The sequence below is a fragment of the Notolabrus celidotus genome, chromosome 15, assembly GCF_009762535.1.
Source record: "Notolabrus celidotus isolate fNotCel1 chromosome 15, fNotCel1.pri, whole genome shotgun sequence".
Classification (NCBI taxonomy): Eukaryota; Metazoa; Chordata; class Actinopteri; order Labriformes; family Labridae; genus Notolabrus; species Notolabrus celidotus.
Genome location: NC_048286.1, coordinates 5641419 through 5650820, shown reverse-complemented (window position 1 = coordinate 5650820; position 9402 = coordinate 5641419). Strand labels below are relative to the sequence as shown.

General features: G+C 44.0%; 1 protein-coding gene across 3 annotated transcripts in view; it reads left to right on the top strand.

Annotated features, from left to right (window-relative positions):
• pard3ab (par-3 family cell polarity regulator alpha, b) overlaps nt 1-6908 on the top strand; it is a 372199-nt gene extending 365291 nt beyond the window's left edge. For all 3 annotated transcript variants that reach the window (XM_034702113.1, XM_034702112.1, XM_034702111.1), the window contains one exon: nt 2829-6908. In XM_034702113.1, the coding sequence (XP_034558004.1) occupies nt 2829-3216 (388 nt within the window). In that variant the 3' untranslated portion in view covers nt 3217-6908. The remainder of the gene's footprint in view (nt 1-2828) is intronic.
• Nucleotides 6909-9402: the final 2494 nt, after the last annotated feature.

Sequence of the window (9402 nt, the reverse complement as noted above, 5' to 3'; positions counted from 1 at the left end):
GTGTAAACTCCACAAACACTGACATGTTCAGCTGAAGGTCTCCAGTTTACAGGGTCACTTTTAAAACCGTAACACCTGGAGAGACGCATTCACGGTGGGCTGAGAGAAGACTACTGTTACAAGCTGCTAAATCAAGAGAATCACAGCTTCTTCTTCTGAAAAATACACACACATACAAAAAAGATAGAACAAATAAAAACTAATGAAAGAAAGAGAAATCAAGAGAATCACAGATGTGTGTGATGTTATTGTGGACGGCGGGCAGGATAAAGATATGGCAGGTAATCTACCAATCAGACACATTCAGCATTGCAGGCCCTGACCTCTGAAAGTCCCAGGGCCTTTGAAAAGTACTACCCGACAAGCAGGGGCTTTTAAAGGGGGAGATTTTCTACCCCTGAACTAAATTTAGACCCTGGTTCCTCCGGTTAAAATGCACGTAGTTCCAGGGTAAAGTTCCTGCTGTCGAAAAACGCCTTTAAACAGCATTGATCTCAGAGCCAATTTAATGTCATTATTGAAAGGATTCTCTGCAGCAGCTACACACATGTTTGGTCCCACTAATATGCCTGCATGTACGCATATCTGCATGTCACAACCACATGTCTATCTGCCCCGCTCTGCAACCTCTCACAAAGTCTCCCTTTTTCCCCTCAATCTCCCTCCATCACCTTTCCCCTTCTGTTTTATCATCTGTCATGCTTCACAGTGTGCATGCACGGAATAAAGAAGATCTTTCTGTATTTACCACACATGTACATGCTCGCTCCTGGCATGGCATCAGACAGAGAGAAGTGATCTGCTTTGCATTTCTCAGCAGGGAGGCAGACCGGCTTTGGCCTCTTTGTCAACATGTGAAATGAAATCTGATTCCGGGGACGCCCGTCTCCGAAAATTGGAATCACTCAACCGTGTGCAAGAATAAACCTGGGCTATATTCTCCGTATCTCACCGATCGAGGAGCGTATCCATTCCCAATTGCATTCAATCTCTCTTGAATAAAAACAAAGGTCTTTTCTGTTCTCATTAAGGATTTTTTTCCTTCACTTCCTACTCAAATCCAAACACAGGAATAATGTGATTTCTTCACAGCTGGCTGATATACCTGCTAATTATGCATGGCTCCCAGTCAAAGGCCCATTGATGTTTGTGTGTCTTGTTCATCTCTCTTTCCTCTGGTGTTTCCTTGCCCTGCAGATAAATAGGTGGAGCTGCAGGGTTTGTGTCACTCATGCATATCATATGCACACAAATGCAAGGCTGCCACAAAGAGGCTAGCCAAGCAGAAATGAGAGCTAATGTCACACATCTGGATTTTTTTTTCCTCCCTGACACCCTTTCTTGTAAAGGGCGATGCAGCACCCTCGAGAAGCGAGACAACTAACCGTGCCTTTAAGACACATGTGTCAGGTGTCAAATATCAGCCTGAGCAAATCCATCGCAGACGAGATGGTCGCCTCATTTTCCAACCTCGAAAGGTCTGCTGTTACTGTCTGTCAGATCCAATGGTTGTTTCTGTCGGTCTTGAAATGGGCCTAATGGGCAGGATGGGGGCTTTGACATGGTTAGATATCCCTGTACGATGTTACCACAGGCTGCTACCTGCCCAGAGGGAGTTCGCAAGGCTGTAATGGTGCCTCATTTTCATTGACCGTGATATCTTGGCTCCCATACAACTGACAGAATAATATGATTTTTTAGTGAAGCAGCCAAAGACTTGAGGCCCCTCCCATGAGGTAATGGTGCTTGGAAAAAAACAGTAATGTCACTCCCTGTATACACCCCACCACACCAGGTCACAATGTTAGACAAAGAGGGCTAGTTGTGGGAAGGCATTTGGGCAACCTGGTTTATATTTCTTGTATTAGAAAGGTCTGTTTTTAACATCACAGATCACCACGTATGCTTTGTCATTAAACCTCAGGATGCAGGAGTTGCATGTCTCCCAAAGGCTTGATTCATTAGTTAGTTTGCAATATTGTGTTTGGTAGGATCCAAGCTTACTCTATGTAAAAGCCAGAGTAAACAGATGGGTCTTAAATTGACTTTTAGATGTCTAAATATTCCTGACTAGTGTTGTTAATAAGCATTAAAATTAAAGATTGTTTCTAACTTAGATGATGCTAAAAGAAAAAAAATTGCAGGTCAGCTGGTTTAAAAGTTGCGAATCTGTAGATTTACTTTATAACGTTAAAATTCTACAAAAATATTCAAATTAAAAAAATATTTTATACAAGAGGTTTAAGTAGACGTGATTATTGGAGGTAACCCTTCTTGGTTTGGGGTAAACCGCTAATTTGTACTACGCTTGGCCACCCCTAGAACAGTCAGCGTCCCAGTTTGGCCACCCCAGTCAAAACATTCTGGCTCCGCCCCTGTTCCGGAACACAACAATAAAAACGAAGAAGGCCAGCTCAGTCCTGGACCCTGTGGAGGTGGTCTCTGACAGGAGAATTATGGCCAAGCTGTTGTCTCTGATGAACCTTTTTTATATATATATTCTTGTTGAAATTCTTGTACTGTACACCTTTTTGTTTGCTGCTGTAACTCCATGAATTTCCCTGTTGTGGGAAGAATAAAGGAGTATCTTATCTTATCTTATCTTAAAACATCAGTTAAGGCAGATGTAGACCAGCTTCTCTTGTTATCAGTCCATCCTAACACCTTTCTTTAACATGTCTTTATTGTTTTTTCCTCTCAAAGGGAGAAAGGACATCCAAACGATACTAATTTAGATAACAGACAAACCACGACACACAGAGGCAGCACTTTAAAAACTTACAAATATCTCACCTCTCCTTCTCCTCTTCTGTTTCCTCTTTTCTCAGACAACCCAGGAAAAACCCCAGCTCCATCTCCCAGGACTCCTGGGATAAAGCGTACCCACCTGGGGAAGGCTTCCAGACAGCAAAGGACAACCCCAGATACTCCAGCTACCAGGGCTCCAGGAACGGCTACCCAGGCGGAGGAGGGGTCAATGCTCGAGTCCTCCTGGAGGCCCAGGAGCTGCTGAGGCAGGAGCAGAGACGGCGCGAGCAGGAAGCCAAAGGGAAGCTAATGCAGGAGAACAGCAGCTATGAAGGGTACTCCACAGGGCACCTGAAGGACCCTGCTTCTCCAAAGGGTCCTTACCGCCATGATGTGCCACCTTCACCTTCACAGTTAGCGAGGTTAAATAGATTGGGGTCGGAGAAAGGAAGACTGTTTTATTCTTGAGGAGTATCATGGACTGTTCGATGAAAGCTGGACAGAGGACTTCACAGAAACAGAAGAAGTGGACGCTACAAATCTTGACAAAGGGACGAACTAGATGTCGTATAGCTTAGAGATGATCTTAGAGGTAAACAGTTGTGAAGTGTACTCAGTGTGTGGGTGTTTATTTTCATCCCTCACTGTGCTGATGACCTATACCAGTAATCAGTCCCTCCTACAGACATGAGACGCTCAGTGCCTTCTCTGCATTCACGAACACAGTGTTTGTTCACAGTCGTCCAGGGCTCTGATTCATCGAGCTTTGGCACCGTCACGTGCTGACAATCAAAACGGGCAGACAGGCAAGTGAGTGGGTGCGTTTCAAAGCCCATGGGGGAGGTGTTTCTGTGTGGGTCTGTGTGTAGGCAAGTGACAAGGTACATGTTTCACGATCAAGTATGTGTGTCGTGGCTTTACAAAGTGTCCCACGGATGACTCTTCCCATCGGTCACAATTCAAAGTTAACATTCAACCCCCTTACTAACGCTGCCGGCGTTTCCCTGCATCCTGTTTTCTCTACATCTAGTGTTTTCTGCTCAGGCACCGTGTGTTCGCACTCGAGTAGTCCTCGGGGAGCAGAGGAAACACGGCAAAGTGTATGAAAGAAGCAGGGCATGGTGTGTGTTATTAATAAAAAAGCCCCCCTCATAAATGATTCATATCATGTGTTATCTCCATGGAGGAGACCCAGGCAGAGAGGGTAGACAGCTCTGATCCTTTGCCTGCCCCCCCTGCACTGCTCTGGGCTTGATTCCCTGGCCCGCCTGCCTGTCTGTCTGGAGCTCCAGCTCCCATCCTCTCTCTCGTCATTCTCTCTGTTCATTACCTTTCTTTCTTCTACCTCAACACGCCCAACCTTCATCCTCCTCTCCTTCACACTCATCTCCCACCTTCCTCTCATGTCACCCCTCCTCTTCCTCTTCCTCTTCCTCCCACTACCCGCTACCTCCCTCCCTTCCTCCTCGTCTCCCGAGTCAGGCTCTGCACTGAATTTTTCATCACAAGCCACCTGCTGCCTGCCAGAGCCAGAGAAAGCTGCCACCAGAGGCTCCGACAGAGGGCCCGGCTTCTGACATAAAAAGAGAAATAACAGGAAAAAAAACGACAGAATAGAGATGGGTAGAGACAGACAATGAGCCTCTCAGTGTGAGATTAGCTGGAGCTTTTGTCCCATTTTTTAACAAAAGGCAAAATTGTCCCGAGGAGTTAATTGCTTTCAATTTGCTGTAATTGCTTTTTGTATTTTTTTATTCTTTTTTTTTTCCATTGAACAAATTTACCTGACACTCTTCTCCAAAATGTACAAAAAAAAGTAATAACCTGCTTTTTTACAAAAATATTAGATTGTTAAAACATAACCCCAGTGTGTTGCAGGACATAACCTCAAAGCAAATTTGTGCATCCAGAAGAGTCCATCCAACGTAGGCCGTGCAGAAAGTGCTGTTTCGTTCTAATTGAGTTCAACTCTACCCCACTGTGCTGTGATTGGCTACTGCTGGCTTCATCAAAGTGTGTCTTCAGGGCTTTGTACCAGGAAGCTGCTTCACCCAGGAGTACAAAGGACCAATGCTGACTCCTAATAATCACAGTATCACCACTTATTGGTCCCATTAATGTGCCCACATGACTTGTACTTCATTAGTTTTAAGAATGATCACAATTTTGTTTCAGATATTAAAGCTCCTGTGAGGAACTTTTGGGTTTTGTTCACTTTGGCTCCCCCTGTGGACAAAGCTGTACCTCTTATCTCATCCTTCGCATTTGTAAGGGGTCTTTTAACAGTCAAACGTATCTCTCACTGTGATACGTTTGAAACTTTGATGTCACAGATGTAAAAGTAAAGTCTGTTTCTGCAGCATGGTGACACCTCAGTGGTTTCAAACTGCTCCACAAGCAAACCACATTAAATATTTTTGAGTTACAAGCCTCTTTAGCCAATCACAGCACAGTTGGAGAGGATTGCGTGAAACCTTCTCAGTGAAAAGAAGCATGCAGGATGACTAATGAAATACTTACACGGCTAACAAGCTAGTAAGAACAATGCTAGATCGATAGCTCCCTGGGTTATTTTGCTTGCCAACTGTCCAAAGACTAATCCTCAATGAGTTAGCAGAGGTTGTTTAAAATTCCCCCCCATTCAGGAGACAGCATCCTGGGGCTCTGTCATATGATGGCGGACAAACACGTTCCACTCCCCAGTCTGCACAGGTTGCATTGGGTGCATCCTTAGTTGCCCAATCAATGCTTGACACTGTTTAATATTAGTTTGGTTTTAACTCCTTGGAATCCCAAATCTTATCCTGAAACTGTGTGGTTTAAATGATGATGGTTGTGGCTAACTTACAAGCTTCTATCCCAATCAACCCTTGCAGATGCTAACTGACTGTTTTTCCCTTTAAAGAGGAGGAAGCTCATCAGTGGAACCAGCTGCTGTAGTTGTAGGTCGTAAAGAAGACCTGGGGTGTTGATGACACATGCTTAAAAATCACCACCACAGCAAACCAGCCCACAGCTCTAATTGCTGCAGTAGGTGGCAACCGCTCCTCCTAGTCTGTACCTACCCTTCTTTGACTTCCACTAATGTTCATATCTCTGCCTGCAAACCAACAAATGAGACCCAGCTGGTGCAACTCTAAAATCAAAAGGGAAATACAAAAAAATAAAACCTGGCCATCATTAAGCTGTGGAAAACAAACAGGCGGTACGTAATTGCCCCTTCACTCCTACACACTCGTATGCAGAGTGAAGCTGCGTGACATACATTATCTCCTGTTGGTTAATGAAGACTCTTGCTGGGGAAGAGACGGGCTTAGTAGGGGTGATGAATGATATACGGGAAAAGTGAGGAGGTGAAGAAAGCTGCTTTTTTTTCACCTGAGGAAAGTTCACAACACTGCTCTGTTTTAAGCTAAGGAAAACGACCTTTCTGCATTATGTATGAACTCTGTTTTAACGACAAAGAAGCACACATTGGCCCCTTGCAGCGTGCGTGTAAATCACTGCAACGGGAACTGATGAAAATGTTACCAAATAAGATGCAAACTGTGCATGTAAGGGTAAAGTATCGCCCCACTTGGATTGTTTTTAGTAGAGTGTTTGGTTGTAGCGGCCGGCGCTTCCTGCTGTGAACACTAGTGCAGGTCAACATGCAGAGTAGCACATTTAGAAGGATGTATTTGACCTGTGCTGTAAACTTCATGGACTTTGCTGTTCAGCTAGTTTAGTTATCAACAAGTGCCTGAAATAATATCATCATATTTTACACAAAAAGAAAAACACAGTGTTATTTGTTTGTCGATGACACTACAGCACACAAACTACAGTGTGTGTGTTTTTAAGCGTTTTTAATGTCATGTTATTAAAATGTGTCATTTTTAGGGGTACTCCTTCCTGATCTTTTTCTAAAAAACTTTATTTACAAGAGCCAACACTTACAAGCGGTTATCAGTGTATTTGTATCCCGTTTGACATTGCCTTCAACCATGCTGTACCATGTTGTTTTAAAGTGTAAGAAGAAACGGAAGCTGATGTGCAATTGTTTTTGTTTTTTCCAGAAACTTTTACATGATATATTGAGAAATGTATGCAGCCACTTTTTCCTGTACATATCAAATTTAGAATAAAACGGAAGGCTGTTCCATCCTGTTTACAACCTCGCCCGCCTCTGCCTGTCTTACCTTTCTTTTCCTCCACCCTCCCCTCGCCTCCACAAGCTTTGAAGCGGGATCAAATGAGTCGTAAATGAAGCGCGAGGGACTCACTTTGCTGTCAAATGTCAAATCTGTCAGCTCTGCCTGCTGATGACTTCTTCTGAGGAGTTGGCGGGTAGGAAAGAGATAGCATGCGAGGTGAAACATTATTTATTCCTGCGGGGAAACTGTTCAGCAGCTGACGTTTAAACAGAACCAAAAACAACATTTGGCCTCCCTGTGTAACCGATCTGTCGAACACGCTGAGGTAATCTCCCTAAACGCCATTGTGTTTCCTGTTATTAAGTCCGACCTCCTTCCCATTGTCCTTCACAGGGGATCTGTGGAGCCGCTACTGTTTTTGTTCTGAGGGTCAGAGGTGACGTCCTAACCAAATACCTCTAATGCTACTTAAGCTCAGCCGGCTGGATGTGTTGGAAGGAACAGAGGGAGAAGAGATGGAAGCAGAGAAATCCCTCTGCCTCATCCTGTGCTTTTATCCGTCATGGCAGTCTGTTCTTTTTATTGACTTCATGGTGTGTGTGTGTGTGCATGAAGAGAATGTGTCACCATGTTATTCTGTGGGATCTAGACCACCAGAGGGATTTCATTTTCACTCCTCTTTAGAATTATTTGGCTCATTGAAATTTTGAACCATTTTAAACGTCCAAAAGCCCTCAGAGCATTTCCTTTATGGTAACCAACAAACGAAACATACGCACACACTGATCCTCGTCTTTGGTGCTCTCTCAGATGGATTCTGTTTCTGCTGACTCAGCTCTCTGTTATTGAATTATCCTGAAATATAGAGCATACTCAAAACTCCAGGGGTTTGCTGCAGGGTTTCATATAACACATGCAAAACATGTATGGGAAAGACAGATGTGCCTATCTCTTAGGATTCTCTTATGTCTTAAGGGGAGGCACCACCAATTTCAGGGCATTCAGGCACTGATGTTTGCAGGAACCTGCTCACACATGCACCTCACAGTGGGACATTTTCCTCATCAGACGCAGTCTAAACTTACTGGGCTCTGTTTTCTTTAAGTAGCGGAAAGGTGGATGCTGGGTGGAGGAAGAGTTTCTGTGCTTCAATCACAAAGAGGTTTCCACATTTAAAAAAAACAACAGCAGTGAAAGTTTACAGCAACAAAACTCCGCTCAGAGTGAATGATGTCGTCACTCTGTCCACTCAGTCATGGTGAATTTAGTTGACTTTTACGATTGCGACGTCTTCGGGGTCTGGCGGGAAAAAGTTGGGATGAAAAATATGTCGGTTTGCGTTCACATGTGCAGCCCACCAGGAAAATGACGAGGAAATGTTCAGGAGTTTTGTGCGTAAACCTACGGAAGCGTGTCCCTTTCACATGAGAGTATAATATTCTGCTGTTCTTCTGAATTAATGAGATAACCGGCGCCTTGGTTGCACTCCGTGGGAACCAGTATGTTCAACAATCGTCTCTTGAGTCACCATCTAGCCAGCCTGCATGCATTTGAGATGCATCGTTTTATATCAATGAAGCATGCCTTATTTACTCAGCTGATCCTGCAGAAAGGCTGGAACGTGCAGCAGATCTGACACAGGACTTTCACCAGATTTGTGTCTGGTCCGTCTCTGATCCTCTGCGGTCCTGCTCCTTGCTCTCTCGTCCGTCAACACCCACAGTGAACGGGTCTTACATACAGTATAACCAACTGCAAAGTCCTCAGGTGCCTGCTGAGCAAAGTTGACAATACATCTATGTTACTTACAGGCACGAGTATCTCCCAGTGTTTTAAACCCAAAGTAGAGCAAACTGGATTAAACTTAACAAACTGTGTTTATTAACTTCCTTGTGTGGCCTTGAGGTGCTGCTGGGATTTTACCGTAGTGGTACGTGGTTAATTCAGAAAATCAGAGCAGACTTTTCTCAAGTGAATGCAATACGCTTCTGTATAAATTTGGAAGTTCTTCAGATTAAACACAAAGTGTGAGGTCATGGCTGTTTTGCTGTGGAGAACAGAAGTAAGTTAACAATGTGGAAACAATTTAGCTTTAGCTGCTAGCAAGTGTAGGTATCAATCCAGTTCATCCAAGTCTATTCTTGCTTCAAGATGCTAATCAGACTATAAACAATGAACAGAAAGAGGAAGAGGAAGTCTATCTCTGAGGAAGCCCATTCATGCTAGCTGTCCTCAGAGGCTCTATCAGTCAACAGATCAGGTGCTGAGACTGCTTTGCTTGTAGGTGAAGTCTAACCTCTTTGTTTTAGCATAGATGCTAGCTAAATAGTCCCCTGGGGATGAACCCTAATGACTTTGTTGATGTGTTGCGTCTTCCAGATTAATAGACGATAAGGACGTCAACATACCGAACTAAAAGTGTGACCAGGCTAAAATGTAACAGCTAATAATTAGCTCTGTCATCATGAGTGTGTTTGGATGCTAATTCGTTAACATAGTGCAGCCTCACACAAGCACT